At 38.9% G+C, this 24,993-nt stretch overlaps 2 protein-coding genes across 4 annotated transcripts in view; one reads left to right on the forward strand and one right to left on the reverse strand.

Moving 5' to 3' along the window:
* Positions 1-24,993, forward strand: part of LOC139954917 (uncharacterized) — an 81,768-nt gene that overhangs the window by 22,344 nt on the left and 34,431 nt on the right. The gene's annotated exons all lie outside the window — the stretch shown is intronic.
* LOC139984963 (uncharacterized) lies at positions 15,813-23,744 on the reverse strand. 2 transcript variants are annotated; one of them, XR_011799241.1, is made up of 2 exons: positions 16,659-22,045; positions 15,813-16,191 (listed from the first exon to the last, which is right to left on the reverse strand). XR_011799241.1 is itself a non-coding variant. In XM_071999124.1 (2 exons), exon 2 carries the CDS (start codon positions 21,709-21,711, stop codon positions 17,290-17,292), a length of 4,422 nt encoding a protein of 1,473 aa, XP_071855225.1. In that variant the 5' UTR covers positions 21,712-21,853; positions 22,582-23,744; the 3' UTR covers positions 15,813-17,289. The 2 variants fall into 2 exon arrangements, 1 of the variants encoding a protein (XP_071855225.1); XM_071999124.1 differs by adding an exon at positions 22,582-23,744 and having other exon boundaries at positions 15,813-21,853.

The raw sequence follows: 24,993 nt of genomic DNA on the forward strand, positions 1-24,993 counted from the left end.
GAGGCTGCTTTAATAGATAAATGTTGTTGTATTTGCTTCCACAACTGTCCCAGTAACTTCATTTCCACCTTTGTCAATATACAGCAACCTGACACCCCCCCCCCCCCATAACACACACTTATAATTACCGGATTACACAATAGTTTTAAGAACATAAAAGGAATACAAAATGCATTAAGGATTTCAGATGGCATAACATGCTGAATCCTACAAGAACTTGTCATATTGTGTTGTATGATCTTCTGTGATAGAATCATAAACCGTTGCTTGTCAATAATCAATACCTCTTATAAATTATCCATGACAACTATTTAATATTATGGGATGGGTGGACCTTGTCATGTATATTAGATCCTCCTGCAAGCAGGAACTCGTGAAGAAGCCTCATTGGCTTATCAAAGCCGCAAGCTGACCGAAGTCAGTCTCTCACATTCATATTTAACGTCCATGATTATGAGTTGTTAATTGTCAACAACTCTGTTAATTGTCATAAATTACATAATATCCACTCAAACCTGGGGACAGTGACAACAGAAAGCCTTCATTAGCATTAGATGCTGAAATGGGAATGAAACTGTTTCATCATGAAACAGTGGATGTCTAATGACCATTAACATTGGTCAGATTTGAAAGATTAGAGATGACCATGGCTATAATATAGAAATCACATCAGAATTTCCTCCTCTTGAAACCTACAGTTATGGTACAATTGTAGAGATGATGCTACAATTAGAGAAACACTGAACAAAAGAGGTACCACAGAATCCGTCAGTCTAAGACACAACCTTTAGAGGTATCTAAACTTAGATTGTTAATATGTTATGTCTTGTTTTGCAGTGATTTAAATTGAAGGGGGTTTGGGGAGTAGGGAGTGCTGGATGAAGGACTTTCTGGTGGGGTAATGTCCCTTAAGGAATCATCTGTCACATTATGGAGTAAGAATATCCACCTAAACACTTGCATTCTCATGGCAGAGGAAGAGGATTGGGTGGGTGGGTAAGAATCAGGTGGTCGACCATACAATCATTACCCTGCTCATGAAAACTGTAAACATTTCTTCCAAGCTCCGGATATGAAACTGGTAAATCCCTAAAAAGGCTGATCACAGGACTGAATAATTCAAGTTTACCTGATGATGAGAAAAAACAAAATGCATTTGGTCATCAGTTATAATGTTATTATTCATTTAAATTGTCATAACTAAGTCTGCTAGTAGCAGAATTCGGTCATGTAACATTGTCAACCACATAGAAATAACACAGCTAATATAAACATACGGTATGCTTATGTAGTTTCAAAATAAATTACAAAGTAAAATTAGTAAAAGGGCCGTTCTCAGTCACATGTGTGAAGAAAAATGGGGAGATCTGCACTTTACCACTAAGTAACTACTTTTAGGTAAAGAAAGTTGGGTTGATTGTAGTACTTAAGTATGCACTAGGGGGACTCTTTTACAAAACCATATAGCTTAGCCAAAATCAGAACATTCATGTGCTGGCAGAAGTCATATAAAGGTCTTTCACGTGTGTGACGTGAAATGAAACTGGCTTTTTTTGATAAAAAACATTGGCAAATTCCTCAGTTTCTAACAGGGCTGGATAAACCTAATTTCTCATGTTACTACCTGTACCTTAATGTGTTTCCATTCTAACAAGACATTTCACCTAAATATTTCACTTCTAAAAATTAGCATAATACTACATAAGCTAAAAAAAAAATCCGGTCACGTATGTGACATTGTTGGATCACGTCTCTGACATTCTGAATTTTCATTCCATAGTATGCAATTTTGCAGTGCAAATGTTGACTCTAGTAATGACCACAGAACAGCACTGATGTTGATATTCCATAGGAATTACTTTAAATCAGTTTTACTGCCATGATTTTTTTGGTCACATGTGTGACATTGTTGAGTCACGTGTGTGACATTCTGCATTTTCATGGATGCTGCAATTTCATTGGATGAAGCTTTCCTCATTTGCATATAACACTGTTGTCATGCCATACACACATGACATAACAACAGTCCAAGTCCACAGTGCTGCTGCAATTTCATTGGATGACGCTTTTCTCATTTGCATATATATATATACATGTATAGTGCACACTGTACGCACTGGTTCACATTCATTTTCTATTCTGATATGTTGGGTAGAGGATGTGGGTGGAAGTGGGTGGGTTACATGCATACAGACAATTTGAAGCAGAAGATAACCATACCAAATAATTAAGTATACCTTGAATGCATGTTTATGCAGTCTCTATGCAGTAAAAGAAAGTCACATACTGTATACAAATCTGCATAGTGCACTATGGGGAGGGTGTTGGGGGAGGTGGGGGTTGGAGGGAGTCAGAGTTTTAGACAGAACACCTTTAATTAATAACATTTCAATAGTTTCTAATGTTGTTTAACATTGCCTCCTTGAATAAAGATACAATGTTACCACTGTTTGCCCTCGCAAGCATGTTTCTGTAGAGCTAAGGTACATGTTCAGTACAGTGTTATTTTACACCAAGCACTAAATAAATACACACTGTCCACAATTATGTACAGTACACACTGTACATGTATATGTACTGGTCATTCCATTCAATACTGTGCATATTTCAATGTCATTTTAAATATATATTTGCTATGTACAGGTAGTGAATGCTTTTTCTAATTCAATAAATTAAAAGGCTGTTAATAATTTAAAAGGACTGTTTAACCAGTAAATACATGTACAGTGTTTACTGTACATGATTTTGGACAGTGTGTATTTAATGGTGCTTGGTGTAAAATAACACTGTACTGAACATGTACACACATACATAGTGCACACTGCATAGTGCATACTGTGCATATTTCAATGTCTTTTTAAATATTTGCAATGTAGTGTATGCTTAAATTGCTAATTCACTAAATTAAAAGACTTTTAATTATTTAAAAGGAATGTTTAACCAGTACATACGTGTACAGTGTGTATACTGTACAGGGCCATTCCACGTCACGTAAGCTACAAATCAGAGAGACATTTTACTGTACACTTGTTTTCAATCTCCAGTTCAGTGCAAGTCTAGAGTAAAGTCATATGCCTATCATTCCTGAACTTTGAATACCTACAATAAATTCTGTCACCACTGCAAAATGTTAATGCTTTCCCATTGCTAATTATAGCGCCCTCAACTTGTGTCACGTAAGTCACTGAGAGAAATTAAGAATTTCAACTTTTTGAAAGAAATCAATAAATCCTGTGAAGTATTGAGAAAAATCTGTTAAGTTGCCTATTACATCTGAAAAAGACACATTGAGGAATAACTTCAAGGTAAAATTTAATTGATATTTGTTTAATACCGGTATTCGTATGCAAATTAGCGACGTCACGTAAGTCACAAAAAATTGTCACGTAAGTCACACGTGTGAAACTGCTCAGTTTCCTCTCACAGTTTCCAAAGATACAAGGTAACACAGGCTAAGGATATCTTTACAAGTTCATTATATTGAGATTAGGGGTAGGGGAGGGGTCTATTCCACATAAAAATAGAATCTACTGTAAGTGTTCACTTGTACATAAAAAGTCCTACAGACTAGTTTTGCGAAATATCTCAGTTTAAGTGCTCAGTAGCTAAATAGTTTCTTAATTAGGCGTAAACAAGTTTCTCTAGACTAGTTAATACAGAATACTTCTAATGTATTTTCATTTCTACAGTTTTGGTTATAATTTTAAGCTTTTTGGTAACATTTTAGTCACTTTTGGGAATTTGGATTAAAAAAATTAATCCATGGATATAAATCCATGTGGTAAAGGCAAAAGGTGGCAAGATGTGTATGTGGAAACCACATAAATACTGAAGGAGATCCCCTAATGTCAGTTACTTATGTCGTAGTTCCAGCTCTGACCTCTCATATTAAGGTAGAAGACTGGGTTGTTGTAAAATTAGATGATGTACTGTACCCAGGAGAGGTTACAAATATGGTGCCTGCGACCACCACAACATGGAAATGGCCTCTTTCGGTAGATAAAATCTCCAACTAGCACGAAAACATTATTAAAACAAATTTCACCCCCTGAAGCACCTTGTGCAGTTCAGGGGTAGACTGCAATTCACATTTAAAGAACTTAAAGTCTCAATATGTGTTTGCTGATGAAATTCATAAAACAAACTAACAAAGTTCCGAAGCAGATTCAATGTTTCTTAACTTCTAAATGCACTCTGACCAGAAGGGTTTAATGGAGAAAAACTTTCGCAATCAAACAAAAGAAATTTATTTTCTGTTGCCCGTATGGCGCGAACGATTTACTGTAAAATCACTGCAACCGCTCATATCAGCACGTTCATTACACAAATGTAACCTACTTTACTTATACTCTTATCGTCCACTATTTTTACCCAATTAACGGAGGAAATTCTTGAAAATACCTGTTTATTCATTGCAATGGAATGAAATGATACAATTTTGCAAGGTACATCAGTAAGACCGACAGAAAGATACTATTCAAAAGAAGGAATCTACCACAGGAGAGCCACGAAAGTGAAAGTAGACCTAGGCATAACCGTTGTTAACAAAACTGAGAGATTTGATTGGCGCATGATCTGTCGGCCGGATTTGCACATTTTGATGGAATTTTTTAGAATCTATGGACTTGTTAAGAAATCTGTTGTTTATCGACATATAAACAAATAAAAATAATGAATATTGATATGGAAACAGCATAGAAGGGTAACATTTTCACTGAGCTTTCAGTGCAGTTAGCTGGAAAAGTTGAAGATTAAATTTGGCAAACACGTCATGAGACTTTAAGGTAACAAGTAATATTGTTCTAAGATTGAGCTGTTTGAGCCATTTTTCACAATTCACTTATGTAACCTTTCAATTTTACTTCACATTATAAATGTTGTTCCTGCATTTTAGAACTGAGTAGGTATCTTTGATAAATAGGAAGGTGTTATGATAAACCTGTTATAGTATAGAAGACATCAAAACTGTGTGAAAGTGTTGAGGATAAACTTGTCACGTAAGTTACACTTCCCTTTGTGACTTACGTGACGTCACGTAAGTCACACACTTCCGGAGTCCCTAAATTTGTTAAAGCTTGTTACATAGATCAAAAGTGGTGGTGTTACAGATCAACCTTTATAGCTACCTTTACAATTGTAGCTCACTTTGCTCTCACACACTATACATTATTGGAGGAAAACATTCCCTTCTATTTTTGTCACGTAAGTCACAGCCAGTGTTGCATTTTTAACATAATCTGTGTTACCAATAATAAAGGAAATTTGTTAAATTGTGTTATTAGATTAATAAGCAGACTGCATTTAACTGCCAAATTAAAAGAAAGCTTGGACTTTCCTTTCATTTAAGGATTTCTTCTACTTTCAATTATTGTTCAATAATTCACTGTGAATGTGCCTTTAGTTTGAGATCGATACTCATTGCTATAATCCAAGATTGAGAAATCAGAAGAAGAAAACTTTAACCGTTTATGAAAATCTAACCTACTTACTTTACATTAAACACAAAGAGAGACAACTTATAACCCTTTCTAATTTGTCCATGTTGGGACCACTTGGTGTGGAATGGCCCGGCAGCATATATATATATTGTTCTATTTCTGTTTCTATTTTGGGGTTTGTTGGACTGACAGAGCTAACAGCACAGGACTAATATCATTATTCAAAGCACCTTAGCTGCTTTTTAAGAATATGTTTAGCATCTGAGCTAATCAATACAATTAGTTATTTACAACAGTTGTAGTGGTAACTGATGTTACATCCGAAGAGTTTGAAGCCCCCTTCCCCTTGCCAATAAAACAACTTTTAACAATTGCTGGAAGTTTTCTACCAAATTTTTGAGCTATCTGCAACAGAAAATAGATGTAGAAAGCACATGTGCTTGAGTTTGATGGAAATATCTCTTGAATGGCCAGTACTATAGCTGAAGTGCAAATAATGTACATCTTTAGACAAAACACATTAAGAGAATCTATCAACACTATTAAACAATGGGTAAGAATGGAAATTATATACCTCATTGGAAAATGGCATAAAGACTAGATTATCTCCAGATTTAAATTTGATATCAATTTTCTTGAGTTTTAGATGCACTGAGAGGGGTAGGTAGGAAACGTAAGAATGGAAAGGGAGATATGGTTCCAGTGAGTGATTCTACATTTTATTAACAAAGACTTAATTGTTACATATGTAACATTAAGCAAGTGGAAGCACATACTGTAGGCTTCATAGTAAATAACACTGACTCACTTCCTGATGCAGTATACATGATTAATATTAAATTATTTATAAATTTCTTAGCCTCAGCAAATCTTGTGTTTATATCAAAAGGATATAATCTCAAGTAGGTACATTACTACATTTTTGTGGAAGTGAGGCTGGTAATACATAGGAGTGTGGCAACATAGTAAAGACTGAGTACTACCTTATCTTCACTTAGACCCTTAGGGAGTTTGTTGATCAAGCAAGTTTCAAAACAATTACTGTTCCTCTAGGATTAGGCAGTAACAGAGTCACTTTCTACCCAGACTCAAATCTAATTATAACTACAGCCCAGCTAGTTACCAGTCTTGCTATACAATAATTATACACTTACCATTACCATCAGCTATATATTGTAAACCATTCTGTGCAAGATCCGCATTAGGTGACCCCCAAAGATCATCTCAAGACTGATTAATCCACATTTACCTAACGAGGAGATAAAGACAAAGACAATAAGAATCAGTTCTCACTTATTGTACAGTATATTGAGAATATCAGAACAAGATATGCTTTAATGCAAACAATAAAACCTTTGTTATTGAGTGTGTCTTTTTAATATTTACTCAACAGTTATTGCTCACAGATACACAAGCTAATGCTATGATGATTCTGTGTCCCTGAAACAACTCTATAATTGCAAGTTCAGTCATTTTATTGAAAATTTATCCAAAACAAAATAATAGGCTAACATTGGTAACATGTTTGCAATCCTTTGGATTAGACGAAATTGATCAGCACACTTTCTAATTTGGTACTTTTAGCGTTATTTGGTGCAGCAGGCCAATGAAGTTGTTCATCTTTGTATGAACACCAAATAGCCAAGTTAGGCATAGTTACTGTTCTGGATTGCTTTTGTCAAATATTGGGTATACCAGTGTGAAGCAGAGGCTGCTCTATTATATAAATGTTGTTATTTTTGCTTTCACAACTTTCCCAGTAACTTCATTTCCAACTTTGCCAATAGACAGCAACCTGATGCCACCTCCCCCCCCCCTTTTAACAGAATTACTACATTACACAATAACTTTAAGAACATAAAAAGAATACAAATGCACTACGGATTTCAAATGACATAACATGCTGAATCTTACAAGAACTTTTCATATTGTGTTGTACGATCTTTTGTGATAGAATCATAAACTGTTGCTTGTCATAGTGCAATACTCCATACCTATCATTATCCATGACAACTATATAATATGATGGGATAAGTGGACCTTGTCATAAATTACATAATATCCACTCAACCTGGAGACAGTAACAATAGAAAGCCTTCATTAGCATTAGATGCTCAAATGGGAATGAACTGTTTCATAATGAAACAATGGATGTCTCATGACCATTAAAATTGGTCAGATTTGAAAGATTAGAGATGTAATCCCTGAGTTTAAGACACAACCTTCAACAGTATTCTAACTAGATTGTTCACATGTTTTGTCTTGTTTTGCAGTGACTGGCATTGATTGGGGTTGGGTGGGGGAAGGGGGTGCTGGATGATAGACTTTCCGTTGGGGAAATTTCCCTTAAGGGATCATCTGATACATCATGGAGTAAAAATATCCAATTAAACACTTGTATTCTCATTAAAGAGGGGGATGGGTGGGTGTGGTTAAGAATCAGGTGGTGGACCATACAATCATTACCCTGCTGATGTAAACTGTACATATTTCTTCCAAAAGCTGTAATCCGGATATGAAACTGGTAAATCCCTAAGAAGGCTGATCTCAGGACTGAATAATTCCAGTTTACCTGATGATGAGAAAAAAACAAAATGCATTTGGTCATCAGTTATAAAGCTATTATTAATGTAAATTATAATCACCCGGTCTGCAAGTAGAAGCATTCTACCATGTAACATTGTCAAACACAGAGCACAGCTATTATAAACATATGGTATGCTATTGTAGTTTCAAACTAAATTACTCAGTTTCAATTATAATAACAATGTAATGAAACTAATGCAACTAGAATACAAATCTATAGACTATACAAGATGAGTTCAAGGTCTTATAATGCTTCCCACAGTGTATATACAGCTCACATAATACCAAGCTAATTGAAATACAAAGAAACATAATTTGAAATTGAGACAAGCATTGAATCTTCAGTACATACTTTAAGCAATACCACAGTCTGGTTTCTTCAATTGGGAAACAAGAGTTATAACAAAGCCACCATGAAAATAAATGGAGCCTGAAGAAAACATGATGAAGGATTCTGGTCACATAATTTAGGAACCAATGGTTCATTATACTGTCTATAGGTTGATAAATTTGTAGGATTTCTGAATTGATGACATTGTACTTTAATTGAATGAGTTAAAGTACATATTTTTTTATCTGCAGAATATGATATATACTGTTATTTTATAAAATTTTGTTTTGTGCAGTCCTGGTGTGAGAGGGTGGGGTTGGGTAGTGGCTACAGTTGTCAGCTCAGTGCCCAGTGAAATATGTTATAAAGAATGATATACTTTAACTTTGGATAAACAAAGACTTAAACAATTGGATCTGGTGACACAATTGGCATGGAACTGTAGCTGGCTCTCAATGTCACTGGTTTTGTGTACACCCTACTTGAATAATGCTTGTTTAGCCTCACAGGATGTGATCGTGGATCTTAGAACTGGTGTGCAACAGTTTATCAGGAGTGTGGAGAAAAATATCAAAGAATTAAGGGAGAAGCAAACCCAACCATTATTTTTAGCCTGTATGATAGACATCTTTGAGATCAAAGGTGGATTGATTTGTATTTTACTGTCCAATTGCGTTTCGAATCACATTCCAATATTTAAGCAAATGGTGAGAACAGTCATCTCTACTGTACTACAGTAAATAACCATCATAACAAACAAAGTACATTCAATTTCAAGATTATATCCATAGTTGTGTGACCTACCTAACTTTATCAAGGTTTTATTGTTTGCTTAAGTGAGTGTTCATTACAAATACCTCTAACACATAGCTCAGCAATACAGACTGAGTGGACTTCTGTAATGTTTCTACATCATTATAGAATATCTAAAATGGTATTTTGCGTTTTGGGTAGAAATACAACAATGAAACATACCAAGTACTGGATTAATCCAGCAAGAATCCGATCATTTTAATGCCCTGACTAGCGATTAATTCTGTCAGTTGCATTTTGAGTGGATGAGCTAAAACTTTATATAAAATTCTTTTAGTGAGAGTGAATGGAGAAACAAGAGTACTCCTTGATCTGCAATGCTATCCATATAATCTACAAGAGGTTGTTATAACATTACTATAACTGTTCTACACTAACCAATTAATGTGAAAACCATCACATGGAGGAAATATCAGCTGATGAAACATTCATTTCCCTTGCCAGCTCAGTATGAACACTTCCATCAAAAACTGGTAACTACAGGTGGAGGATGTGTTCCCTAATAGCTTGCTTCAGGATAATTCTAATTAACCTAATGAAGAAAAAGAAAATGATGTTAATGAGATTTAAGTTCTATATTGATAATGTCGACAGAAATAGATATGTTTATGTCTCTAGCTCATTACTGTGTACTTGGACATTCACAGAAAAAAAAATCCAGGAAGGGAAGTACACTTCAGATTCCAATAACCAGTAAGTGTAAAAACAATTAACCAGTAAACCATCAAACTTGAACCGGACTGTCCGTTGTTTATTGGAAGTGGCATATAAAGGTGCGGTGCAGCGATATAAATGAGCTCCCAACTTAGGAGAGTCCAACCTAACACAAACCCAACCATGCATGGTGTGGGCTTTAGTGAGAAATTTGTGAAATTTCGCACCTTCTTTCCTATTGAGGACAGAATGTCTTTTTAATTTCCACTCATCAGGAGATAATTGTATCTAATTTAGTGTGTCAGCTTTAATGGATGAGTGTTTTTATATCATTTTTCTTCATGTAATGGCACCAGGCCCCTGGAGACTGCATTGTCTACATTGACCTAGTTACAACACTCTCTGGGGGTCTCTTTCCAGATTTTAGATCACCAAAGGTTTATAGCTCACTTACCCAGTTCAGCTGGTCAATAGCTATCCAATATGGTCAGTTCTTTCCACAAATTTGGCAGATGAAGACACTTGAAACCTCAAAATTTTGAGTTGAAATAGTTATGAGATAAAAAAAGTCAACATTGTGAAATTTGGGGACACTTATTTTTCCCCTTATGTCCCTATTAAGCCACCATACTCAAGTGGGTGAAGTTAGATCAATTTTGAGACCAATTAGACTGTTTAAAACCAACTACAGTGACTGGCTCAGCAAGTGACAATTCTGTATTGACAGCTGTATATACTCAGATTAGTAGGAATTATTTCCAATTGTGTTCTCTGTTAACAGTGGCTGGACGTACAAGAGTACTGCAAAGCTCTCCAAATATTCAGTATTCTCACATAGTTTTTTGGAAACTGCTAGTGCTAAGCACAAGAGGACATGTCAGGAATAGAAATACTTAATCTGATTTTACTCTGTGGAATATATATCTGAGCCCTAGCCGGGTGCTTCAGAAGAGCCCTAACATCTCTGAGACTTCTTGTCCTCTTCTACTAAGTTTTAAGCATGAACATACATGTAAGAGAGAAAATTATAAATTCTATGAAGTATAAATTGAAGCCCTAGTGTACAGTAGCCCATGTAAAGGGGGGGGGGGGGCATGTTAGGCAAGTGCTCACCACCCTAATGGATGCCAGTGCTTGTATATTATATAAAGAGTGGCAGGGGAATTTAACTTCCTTAACCATGCTTGCTAGCCAGCAGTTTGGTGAATCAAGTCACAACAAACCAGATTTACAGTACTTCATTCTTACCATTCCTATGGAACTCTGTGCATCAAGAAGTGTAGGATACCAAAAGAAGCTTGATTGGTTCATAGGTCCTGCTCTCCTCTATCCAGTACAGTCTCTGTCTTCATATTCACTATCTGAGGGTTTCTTCCTACGGTTGAATTATTACATCATGGAACCGTTAGAGCCTCAGTGACTTCTAAATCAAAAGTGAAACACTAACATGAAATAAAACTAGTTCTTCAGAAAGTTCAGACAACTTCAGACACAAAAGGATACTCACAACAAAGAAAAACCCATGGTAGCATTTCCACTTTGATCCAATCATTGATTTTTTTAATTTAGTGATTATACAGTATTATAGTGTTTGGTTTCTGAAGCATTTATGTATGTTCTTAGACACTTTTGCATTCAGATAGCAATGTGACACTACAGCAATCCTTGTGGGCAATCAACTTCACATGTTAGCTGTAAAAGACCCCTATACTTTTAGTAAGTAAATTATGTAAAAGTATGTAAAGGTATGTAAAAATGATATTGAAGCTGAAGATAAATCAATAGGAAATGAGCATTATCAGTGCTCACAAACCCTGGAAATTGGATATGTTCCATTAATGGGTTGTCTTGGACCAGTAAGTGTGGTGTAAAGCACTGCAGTGTTTTGAGAGGGGCGCTATAGCCCCTACTGAGTATTTTGGGTGACACAAACTACAATAATGCTTGTATTTGATATGGAATATTGAATCTCAATACCTGGAAAACCTTGTATTTCATTTGACCTTACTCATAGGCAGGTCAGCACTTACAGTAAATCCACAACATCCCAGGAGAGGAAACAACTCAAGAGTACTTTAAGAGTAGGTGTTTATGACTAAATTTGACTCAATTCTTTCGGACAGTTGGATCATCTCGCAAGTGTAGAACACGACTTCAATAAACTGATATAATGATCCAAGTATTCTGAGGAAGGAAAACTTCCCAGACTTCAACTTGTAAGCAACTTACACTGTAACAGGCTAGCATCACCATATTTCAGCAATTCCTACATTGTGCTGAGCCTAGGTCACGCTTTATGCCGGCATTGCGGTAGTATTGTATATTGTAACTAAAACCGTTGGACTCCTAGGCCTAAGTTAGGCTGCTCTTTTCTTATATGACTAGAGAAGACCTTAGCCATAACTTCAACGTTATAATGTCCCTGTCCTTGTACAAAAGTTGTACAGTAGGTACATAGCCTAACAATATGAATCAAGATGAAAGGAACACAAAACATACGTGGGATTTCTTCTTGGACAATTGCAATATTCTAGGTCTGTTTCTTTCAGTATGTTCACCATCCGGAATATATTGCAATATCTTAACATTTAGTAAGCCAATACTGTTGCTTCGGGGAATCACGCCAAACAAACAGGGAAGTACAACCATACTAGGCAGCTGGCCTATACACTGAGTACAACCAGGGAGTCCCTGGTACAACCCTTCTTGAAACGCTGCTTTACACTGTGTCGTTGGGTTGTTTAGATTTTGAAAATGAGACTTGTTCAAGTCGTTTTCATTGGCCACGAGGGAAATTCCCCTCTTTTTGAGATAAATGATCAAGCTTCCAATTCAAATAATAGCAATTTACAACAAAATGGCAAATTCGTTAGATCTAAAAACGAGGGCTTCAACGATATGCTGCAAAATGTAAATTTATCATTTGCACCTCGAAAATTTTCTGGTAATGATGCGTTGATAGAATCATGTAGAGCAGCTTGAAAGTGTTTACGTGATATGGGTCGTATAGGTTTTATGGAAAAGATAAAAAATAGAGTATTACACTGCAACTCACCAAATCACAATTTAGACGGCCTCTTGACTACTCACAACATATTTTTATTATATCATAATGATAGTTTATGTATAAAAAGGGGTCCAACACAAAATATATAATGAAAACGTAATATGCAAATAATGAAAACAAATACTGTATGATGGTCGTGACATTCCAGTAAAGCAAAGATAGGAGGCGAGTGTAAGTTCCATGGAATAACGCGTACTATCGACTAGCGAAATCTATCGTGATAGTATTGCGTCACTACACACAAGTGTCATCAAGACAGAAAGATAATTAGACATCTTAAGCATTTTTCAGGATATTGTTTTACTAACAGGTTGGAAATAAGTCAATATTTTATAATTTCTACAAACTTTTGAAATGACGAGATGAAAGTATTTTGGTATTTCAACATTAATCAGAAAATTTCCAAATTATACACTTGGATAGAAAGGGAGGGGGCGAAGTTACATCAGCTGAGAAGAAGACCACTGCTACGGGTGTACAACCCTCTCCCCCCCCCCTTTACGACTTTACAAAAACATTGTTCATAGGCAAAACTGCATGGTGTATGGAGCCAATTTTAGACCTACTTTTTCTAGTCTAATTATGCCTCGGAGTGCACCAGTTAACATCAATTTTCAAAAAGAATTCAAGGGTTGGGTTACAAAGATTTGCCTTCGACAAGCCAACGACCACACCTCCTCCGTTTTTAAATTCTTCTTTCCACTACGGCCTTCCCATGATAGTGTAGGCCCTACCTAAGTCGGTTGGGATCTGCCCCCCCCTGAATGTGTACATAATATGCTTTTGGCCTACATTGTAACCGTTGGTGAGGGGGCGGACTAACACGTACCCTACCGCGTAGGAGAAATGACAATGATAGCTTCATTTACTTGATAGAGGTTGTGTTGTATTATTCACTGGCGGATCCAAGGGGGGCCAAGGGGGGCCATGGCCCCCCCCCCCCAAGGTGAGCCAAAAAGTTTTTCCGAACATCTGCTAAATCATATGATTGGAAATTAAAAAAATCGAGAGGAATAGCAGTGGTAGACTAGTCCAGTGGAGGCGGAACCAGGGTGGCTTGGGGGGGCTCTAGCCCCCCCAATGCAAAAGTTGAGGGGTCAGATGCATGATAAGCCCCCCCCCCCCCAATATTTACCAAGGCTCCGAAACGTGCATCTGCATGCCCATTTTTCAGTGCATACTTGTCGATCTGTCCGATGCACACGTATACTATATAGGTGTAATAATTTTAGTAAATGCTGGGGGACTCTCGGCCCGTCCCCTGGCTATAGACCACATTTTCACCCCAACCGCGTCTTCACGCCCCGTGAAAAGTGGAAGCAGTGAGTGTGAGTATACCGGTAAGCGCAACACAACTTCGTCTTAGGACAATGACTTGCCTCATTTCAGCCAGTTCTCCAACATCCACGGAGCGTCCATACGATCAGGGGGCGGATGCAACCCCCCCCCCTGACGGACTCAAAGGGACTGCTGGCGCCCTTTTCAGCTTTTCACTACTTTTTACATATTCGCGATTATTGACTATTTTATTGCGCTCTCACCTACCTATTTACATTTGTCATATTCTGTTGGTGTAATTTTCCGACAAAATGGCAATGACACCTGTTTATTCTCCGTTTATCTGTAAATTAACAAAGCCCGGAATGGGTCATTTCCTGCAATCTATAGAGTATCTTTACTCAAAAATTTTCTGTACGCTCCGCGCCAACCTGTGGTGGCGCTCCGCTTAGATAGTGTCGAAAGCGCCCCCCCCCCCCGACCAATACCCCTAGCTCCGCCACTGCCCTTACTACACTCAAAAACGTCTTTGCGAGTACACTACGAGTAATAGCTACTCTCTTAAAACACCATCGAATATACAAATTACAATGTTTTTACAGACTTTCTCGTGCAATCTGAGAAATTGCAGGCTTGAGACCCATATTTTAGGGCTAGGTATTCGCAGCAAAAAACACTCAGGAAGTGCCGTTTCCGGCCATCTGGGGGTTTGAAAAACCTAAAATTCTATTGTACGCTCCGCGCCAACCGATGGTGGCGCTCCGCTTAGATAGTCTCCACACATTAGCCCCCCCCCCCCCCAATAATTTTTCCGTTCCGCCGCGCCTGGACTAGTCTAAACCTTTTCGTTTTCTGGTTTAAAATTAAATGCAGAGCTCCCAACTCACCCGCAATTCGCGGGAATTAGACCCGCATTCTAACACCCAAACCCGCTGACCCGCACAAGCGTCCGAAAAAAACCGCATTGTAATTGTCAAGTATACATAAAAAAATTTGCATCAAATTTTGATTTAGCAACCATCATTTCTTTAGCATTTAGCATAATAGAGTATAAAACCTCCTTTACAGCATCATTTGAACCTCAAATTAGCCTATATTTCTTTTCATTGGGGCGAGCAGCGAACATTTTCATGCCACGGGAAAGAATGAATTATCACCTACTATTCAATTTATTGATGTTACACACAAAAAAATGCATATTTCTCAGAAAATTTTGGGTGACAAAAGCCTTTCTAAGTGCCACCATTTTACATGTAGGCATCACCAGGATTCCAAAAAAATTCAAAAGGGGAGGGGGACACTGTCACGGGTCAGCCAACTTTTACACCTTGGAAGGGTGATACCTTTTCTCTCTCTCGTATACTAGAGCCCTTCTACAACCAAAACAAAAACACACAAAGATATTTTATTGTCTTTTTCTCTACGTTTAATTACTTTAATACACAATTAACCTATTAGTGTGATGCACCACAAATTACAATATTCCGACATCAAAAATACCTAAAATTATCTTACTAAAATATACGCCGCGCCCTTATCATTTAACTTATGTCTCAATCACTTCTTGCACTCTTATAATATTAATCTCTTATTTTGTTATTCTCTTTCTTTTAATTTTTATTTCTTAATTTAGACTTCCCCTTAAGTTGTTAAAAGACGCTAGGTTATGGATCAACGTTCAATGGCAAGTCAGCTTAAATTCCCAAAATATCACATGCATAACAACGTAAATATATCTTTTGTCTAATCATTTGTTAAAAATGCATCGAGCTATTGAACTGTTCAGGAGCGTCTAGAAGTTCGGAAGTAATGTTCGGGTATCTGTCAGTTCGTTGAACGATTAAAACATCTGCCAATTATGACAAAGTCAAGTGCTAATAATTCACGGTTCGCCAATACAGTTTCAAACCTCCATGAGAACCGGCAACGTCTCGATGTTCACCCGTCCTCGTGACCGGGGCGTGAAATGGAGACCAATAATCGAGCGAGCGACGTCACTCGTGTCCCAGCCCAAAGTTAAAAGCCTGAAAACAACATCAAACACTAAAACACGATGTGATACTTGTCAAAACTGTCAAAATACTGTTTCAAGCCTGAACGTTCAATCGTCTTATGTTGACTTTGACGTTGCAACTCGAAAACGATAAATATATAAGGGATTTAAAGAGCAGTACTTCCAACGTACATTACTACTCTATCACTAATCTCTCTATAATGCTCCCTAAATACAATACTCCTACAGGATGAAATACAGGTGACATTTATTACCCTTCTTCGGCCACCGAATATTAAAACCACAGTGAATCAGTCTGTCGACCCGAATCACGACCCTAATTAGCATACCAATTCACCCCATGTCAGGGATGACCAAAAACAACCCTATCAAGCTAGTGACAGTCAGTACACACAATAATCTTTATTGCTACTACACATTCCTAATATTGTAATACAGTATTTCACTCTCTAAGGGAAAAGAAAACGTGTAACTCACCATTTAGATGGAAAAATGGCTCTAAACACACAACAGGAAACTGGTCTCGACAAGCGTCTGGCGTCTCGACATCAGGCAGAAACTCCTCCTAATAAAGCTCTAATCTACCTTCGCTATACTCTGACGCCCTTGCTCAGATATTATATATAACCCTTGAAAGTGATTTTGGCAACGAGGCAGCTTTCTAGCTGTTGCGAAAACTAACGCAGTCAGACCGTTGGGGAAAAGACACGTTACATGACAAAGGTCTGCGACGGACTGTACCCAACTTTTCTCTGGTGTGGCTCCATACGACAATGACACTATACCCGCACATACCTTGGTTCTTTCACTATCCTACCCCTTTTGTTAGCAACGTCTTCGCGCTATACAAAGCAGGAAGCTAATTACTACCAGCCTGAAATTCAGACTACAAGACAATTACGTAACACGCCTAAAATTTCGTAACGCACCTATGCGTAGCGCTCATTCTTGCCCTACATATCTACAAACAAAAGCAAACTACGGCGGACTTGTTGGACCGCAAAACACAACAACTCCCTAGCCTACGGAGGATTCAAATTTCCCTCAAAAACTTGACAAAACTCCCCCCTTAAGAAAATGTTATACCTATAACTTTTCCTTGGGAAATTTACGGGATAGCCCTACTAAGAAAATCTGCGCCGATATTGTCTCGACCTTTAATGACCCTGATATGGTATCGATAGTGCTGTAATATCAATGCCCAACGCATTATGCGCCCATTTGCGACCTTAGATTTTTGAATGCATTTGAGGGGTTTATGATCGGTCTCGATAACAAAGTTTGTGCCATAAAGATATGGTTCGAATTTCTCAACTGCCCACACAATCGCATAACATTCCCTCTCAATTACAGAGTAATTCTTCTGAGCATTGGTGAACTTTTTGCTTGCGTATGCAACTGGAAACTTTACCTCCTCACTTTCTTGGAGCAATACAGCGGCCATACCAACATCACTGGCATCAGTTCTTAATATGAATTGTTTCTCCAAGTCGGGTAGATGAAGTATCGGAGAGTCGCATAGTTTATGTTTTAGAGACCGGAATGATCGCTCTTGTGCCTCCTCCCATCGTATCTTGTTGGGTTCACCCTTTTTCAATTTATCTGTTAGGGGTATTGCTACTTCCGCATAGTTTGGAATGAACGACCGATAATATCCGGCAAGACCGAGGAAGGACCTTAATTGGGATTTAGTTTGAGGTCGGGGTGCATCCTTAATTGCTTCTAGTTTTTCTGGTCTTGGGGAAATCTTTCCTTTACAGACTATATGCCCCAAAAACTCGACCTCGCCATATCCAACACAGCATTTTGATGGTTTTGCCGTCAAATTATGCTCCCTCAGGCGCTTCAAGATCTCTTCAAGTGCAGTTAAATGATCTTCGAAAGTGGCAGTGTGAACCAAAATATCATCTATGTAATTGTCAACATTTGGGATTCCTTTCAGTAGTTTTCTCATGACACGACTGAACGTAGCTGCCGAGTTGATTAACCCAAACGGCATCGTGTTAAATTGGTATAAACCATGGTGTGTGATGAAAGCAGTCAACGGCTTTACTTCATCTTTGACTGGTATCTGCCAATACCCTTTTGATAAATCCAATTTGGTAAAGAAACAGTCTTTTGCAAGTTTTGTGAAGATTTCTGAAATATCAGGGATTGGTTCAGCATCAAATATAGTTTTCGCGTTCAATGCCCTATAATCGACACAGTACCTGTTTGTGCCGTCAGACTTCTTAACAATGACCAACGGACTCGCATATGGACTGTCACTGTGCTCTATTACACCAATTTCTAACATTTGGCCAAGTTCTGTTTGAATTTCATGCCTTAAGCCATGGGGTGCAGGATACGCCTTTTTTCTTACAGGTTCCTCGTCGATGAGTTTGATGTCATGCTCACCAAGGTTTGTTTTTCCTGGTAAGTCCGTGAATACATCAGGATAACTGAAAATCAACTGTTCAATTTTGTGAATTTGGCCTTCTGAAAGATTCGTATTAACATGGACATCAGTTACTTTCTCTTTCGGAGTTACAATTGGGAGACCTATCATGTCATTCTTGGAAGCAAGATTACACTCGTGATCTAGAGTTACCACATCCTCGTTAATTACTGGCGCTTCAGTCAACTCCAACAATTCTGACACATAAATTGGTGAATTTCCGACTACCTGGGAGGTTGACCTAAAGTACTTTTTCAACATGTTTATGTGGTAGGTCTTTTGCACATGTCCCATATCGATAGTGTAATCGACCTCATTCACGACCTTTGATACGACATAGGGACCTTTCCATTGCATTAATAGTTTATTTTGATCTGTTGGCAGTAAGAGCAACACTTCGTCACCCACAACAAGCTTTCTTGGTTTGGTTTTCCTATCATAGAAGGATTTGTACTTTGCCTGAGATTTTTGCAACTCTTTGCGAGCTAGTCTACACGTTTCACTCAGCCTTTGTTTGAGATCCATGACGTATTGATACGTGTTTCGGGTTTCAGTTTCTTCAGTTTCATTCGTCCACAGTTCTTTTAGGATTTGGATTGGGCCTCTTACAGTCCTACCATATAGAAGTTCGAATGGGGAGAATTTGGTCGAGCCCTGTGGTGTCTCTCTATAGGCAAATAGGAGCGGGTCAATGTACCGATCCCAATCTTTAGGGCGCTCATCACACATTTTGCGTAACATGGATTTCAAGGTGGCGTTGAATCTTTCGACCAAGCCATTGCACCTAGGATTGTACGGGGTTGTAGTTAACTGCTCAATGGAGAGGAGTCTTCCTACTTCCTTCATTACGTTAGAAATGAATTGTGGACCTTGATCGGTAAGAATTTCATGCGGAAATCCGACCCTAGAGAATATATTTAGCAATTCCTCAGCTACCTTTTCGGATTCAATCGACTTCATAGGGGCAGCTTCGGGGTAGCGCGTCGCATAGTCAACTAGCACTAAGATGTAGCGATGGCCGCGTTCAGATGATGGGAATATGGGACCGACAATATCAGCTGCCACGCGCTGAAATGGCACATCAATAATTGGGGAAGAGCCTAGTGGTACCCTAGAGACTTTACCTTTTGGGGTCGTGCGCTGGCACAGGTCACATGATCTACAAAAACGCCGTACGTCCGCCTGAAGCGCAGGCCAAAAAAAATTGGACAGAATCCGATCGACAGTCTTCTGTGTGCCTAAATGGCCGCCAAGGAGCGATTCGTGAGCGATACTCATGACGCTTTGCCTCAATTTTGTGGGCACAACAACTTGCCGAATTGTAGCGTCGCCTGGTTTGCCTGGATTCGAAAATTCTCTGCAGAGAATACCATTTCGCATGACAAAAGTCGCAGAACTGCCGCTTTTGTGCTTGACAATTTGACCTATTTTCTCACGGACCTTAGATAAGGAGGGGTCACTTTGCTGCTGCCTTTTGAGCTCATCCGCGTCCACAATGTCCGGCATAGGTTCTTTTACTTTAAGTGGTTTAAATGGCTTCTCTTTTGCTTGGCTACGCGTCTGCACCGCACCTACGATTTCTGGGGGGTCGCACTTCGAATTTTGTGGTTCCCATTTAGGATCTGGTTGCCATGGTAAACACGCACCAGGGATATTACCGATCAGTACATCACACGTGGGGTTATCCACACATGCTGCTGAGACCGTGCCAACATAGTAGGAAGAATCAATTGGGACAGATGCTACTGGAACATAGCGTACAGTTTGATCAGCAAGTACGCAAGGGACAAATTCACCTGTGAGCATATCTGGGGAGACCAATGCGCGCTTGACTACAACGCCATTACAACCAGTATCACGGAGTACTTGCACCTTCACATCGCCAATGAATCCCACAGCTACTGGCATGTTTGTTTCGACTAATTTAGAAACTGCATTTACAATAGGTATTGTGTAGCCACACTTAAGTTCCAAACGATCGTTTACTAACACGTCATCTGTTGGCCTATCCACTTTAGCAAACGAAATCATGGTGGGGGTTTCAGCTTCGCTGGGTTGTTCATCCCTCCCATCACCCTCTACTCCATCAATGTCCGGTTGGTCAACTTCATCAAGTTCACAACTCGTTCGAACAATGTCAACAAGCATCGCCATAGTTGGAACAAACGATTTGGGGGCCAGCCTACATCGTTTCCAAAAATGACCCGGTTTTCTACAATAATAGCATACTGCCGTTTTCCTGGGCACAGACGATTGATTTCTTGGGGGTTGTTTAACTGCCTCCGTTTTAGGTCTGGAATCAACCACATTACTGAATGGATTTCTCATTCGACCCCATCCCTTATGGACATCCAAATATCCATCAGCTAGTTTAGAAGCATCGCTAAGATTTTTTGGTTTTCTTTCTTTAATGAAAATTGCCAGCTCTGTTGGGATAGCCTGATATAATTGATCCAACACCAAATGCTCTCTAAGAGTATCATATTCGTATTTTACCTTGGAGGTATCAATCCATCTATCAAAGTATTTGCATAGTTTTGACACAAACTGGGTTGCCGTTTCATTCTTGTCTGGTTTTGAAGATCTGAATTTGATTTTGTAGCCATCAGGAGTTAGATTGTATCTACGCAACAACGCTAGCTTCAACCGATCGTAATCGTTAGCCTCGCTACTAGGAAGCGTACCGTAAGTAAACAGTGCCTTACCAGTCAAAAGCGACGAGAGATTTATCGCCCAGTCCTGCCTTTCCCATTTCTGCGCACCCGCGTACCTTTCAAAACGATCTAAATAGGCATCCAAGTCATCGCTTTCACTGAAGCATGGTAGCTTCGGTGGTTTGGCTTTTTGTGTCACCGTCCTATGAGCATCACCAGAGTTGCCACTTGTAGCATTTTCTTTCTTAAGTGATTCTAGGTCAATTTGCAATTGCAACAATTCTCTATCTTCTGATCTACGCTGCCTTTCTTCATCGCGACGAAGTTTACATTTGTCACTTTCATTCATCACGAATGTTTGCAGATCGGACCCCTCGAGTCCAAATGAAGATCCTATTTCTACAAGTTTTTGGATTTCCAGATCCCCAATTTTGGCCATGACTCCTAATGAAGGACATACACCAAATACACAAGTAATCACGATTAAACTCACGATATACAGAGAACTTGAAATAGAACCACTGGAGTTGCCAATGTCCCACGAACGAGAGACGCCGAGACGCTTGGTCCAGACCAGCCTCCTGAAAAGCAACGGAAACATGAACAATTAGTAATCTCAATACAGAATAAGATAATATGGACCCTTTCGTACACCTATTTGAACAAGTGAGAGAATTAAATTTCCCGGACAGGCCCCCATTTGTCACGGGTCAGCCAACTTTTACACCTTGGAAGGGTGATACCTTTTCTCTCTCTCGTATACTAGAGCCCTTCTACAACCAAAACAAAAACACACAAAGATATTTTATTGTCTTTTTCTCTACGTTTAATTACTTTAATACACAATTAACCTATTAGTGTGATGCACCACAAATTACAATATTCCGACATCAAAAATACCTAAAATTATCTTACTAAAATATACGCCGCGCCCTTATCATTTAACTTATGTCTCAATCACTTCTTGCACTCTTATAATATTAATCTCTTATTTTGTTATTCTCTTTCTTTTAATTTTTATTTCTTAATTTAGACTTCCCCTTAAGTTGTTAAAAGACGCTAGGTTATGGATCAACGTTCAATGGCAAGTCAGCTTAAATTCCCAAAATATCACATGCATAACAACGTAAATATATCTTTTGTCTAATCATTTGTTAAAAATGCATCGAGCTATTGAACTGTTCAGGAGCGTCTAGAAGTTCGGAAGTAATGTTCGGGTATCTGTCAGTTCGTTGAACGATTAAAACATCTGCCAATTATGACAAAGTCAAGTGCTAATAATTCACGGTTCGCCAATACAGTTTCAAACCTCCATGAGAACCGGCAACGTCTCGATGTTCACCCGTCCTCGTGACCGGGGCGTGAAATGGAGACCAATAATCGAGCGAGCGACGTCACTCGTGTCCCAGCCCAAAGTTAAAAGCCTGAAAACAACATCAAACACTAAAACACGATGTGATACTTGTCAAAACTGTCAAAATACTGTTTCAAGCCTGAACGTTCAATCGTCTTATGTTGACTTTGACGTTGCAACTCGAAAACGATAAATATATAAGGGATTTAAAGAGCAGTACTTCCAACGTACATTACTACTCTATCACTAATCTCTCTATAATGCTCCCTAAATACAATACTCCTACAGGATGAAATACAGGTGACATTTATTACCCTTCTTCGGCCACCGAATATTAAAACCACAGTGAATCAGTCTGTCGACCCGAATCACGACCCTAATTAACATACCAATTCACCCCATGTCAGGGATGACCAAAAACAACCCTATCAAGCTAGTGACAGTCAGTACACACAATAATCTTTATTGCTACTACACATTCCTAATATTGTAATACAGTATTTCACTCTCTAAGGGAAAAGAAAACGTGTAACTCACCATTTAGATGGAAAAATGGCTCTAAACACACAACAGGAAACTGGTCTCGACAAGCGTCTGGCGTCTCGACATCAGGCAGAAACTCCTCCTAATAAAGCTCTAATCTACCTTCGCTATACTCTGACGCCCTTGCTCAGATATTATATATAACCCTTGAAAGTGATTTTGGCAACGAGGCAGCTTTCTAGCTGTTGCGAAAACTAACGCAGTCAGACCGTTGGGGAAAAGACACGTTACATGACAAAGGTCTGCGACGGACTGTACCCAACTTTTCTCTGGTGTGGCTCCATACGACAATGACACTATACCCGCACATACCTTGGTTCTTTCACTATCCTACCCCTTTTGTTAGCAACGTCTTCGCGCTATACAAAGCAGGAAGCTAATTACTACCAGCCTGAAATTCAGACTACAAGACAATTACGTAACACGCCTAAAATTTCGTAACGCACCTATGCGTAGCGCTCATTCTTGCCCTACATATCTACAAACAAAAGCAAACTACGGCGGACTTGTTGGACCGCAAAACACAACAACTCCCTAGCCTACGGAGGATTCAAATTTCCCTCAAAAACTTGACAGACACCCCCTCCCCTTATACCCCTCCCCCAGGACGGCAATTCGTGGCATGGACCAGCATTTGCCTTCTCAATAGTTGGGAGCTATGTAAATGTATGAGCATGAGGATTCACAGTTTAACACCATTTTGCAGTTACAGGTTGGTTGTAAGAAATCTATAACCTATCAGAAATAAAATTTCTTGAGAAAGATGATCCCAACTTTGTTTTATAAATATTTTAGAAAATTACACCTGGGAAACATTTTTTTTAGAAGTAAATTAACATCACCATTGTACACTTTTGTCGCACCAAATTGCATCTGAGGGCATTCAGCAATAGAAAATTTTCCAGACCCCTCCTCATATCACTCTAATGCCACTTTGGCCCCTCCCAAACAAAGGTCCTGGATCCGCCAGTGGTATTATTTACTTCCTCGACCCCTACCTTACAACATATCCAATCGACGTAAGTTTTTTAACTGTGTGTTTTCACTGGGCATGTATAACGTTACGTACATTTACTTCCATTGGCGCCAAAATGTCTGTTATAAATCTCAAACATCACCCACGAAAAGCTACGAAACACCTGTATATGAATATCGGTGACTCATGCTATTGAATACCTGTTCACATCTAGAATATACAGGTGCGTATCCAGGGGGGGGGCGTTGGGTGCGCGCGCCCCCCGGGTAAGAAAAAGAGGAGAGAAAAAAAGAGAAGAAAAAAGGAAAAAAGAGGGGAAAAAGAGGAGGAGGAGAGGAAGGAAGGGAAAAGAAAAAGAAGAAAGAGAGAAGAAGGAGAAAAGGAGGGAGTAAAAGAAAAACGCAAAGACACCGGGAAGAGAAAGAGGAACAGTGACATCATTACAGCGCTGAAGGGTAGCCAGTGACGGATCAATGATTTCGTAAAAGTGTGCCTCACCCTACCCCTTACACCGACAACTCCATTTTTTTGACGTTTCCATTTTCCTCTCTCACTAATGATCTATATATATACTATATATGGTCTATCATAACGCGTGTGTAGAATTGTGCTATGAAACCAACTGTGACTGGTTTCGAACTCGACCGTGTCGTCGGGGAACATGACGCATTTTGGGATGGGAGCGACCGCCCCCCCCCCATTCAGCATTTTTTTAAATGATATCGCTAAGTAATTTCAAAATAGGAAGTGCTTAGATGCAACTTACAAGGCCTGGGAAGTGTCATTTCCAGCGATCTGGGAGACATTTTCGGCCAAAATTTGCTTGTACGCTTCGCGCTAACAAATGG

The sequence above is a fragment of the Apostichopus japonicus genome, chromosome 17 (assembly GCF_037975245.1).
Source record: "Apostichopus japonicus isolate 1M-3 chromosome 17, ASM3797524v1, whole genome shotgun sequence".
Lineage (NCBI taxonomy): Eukaryota > Metazoa > Echinodermata > Holothuroidea > Aspidochirotida > Stichopodidae > Apostichopus > Apostichopus japonicus.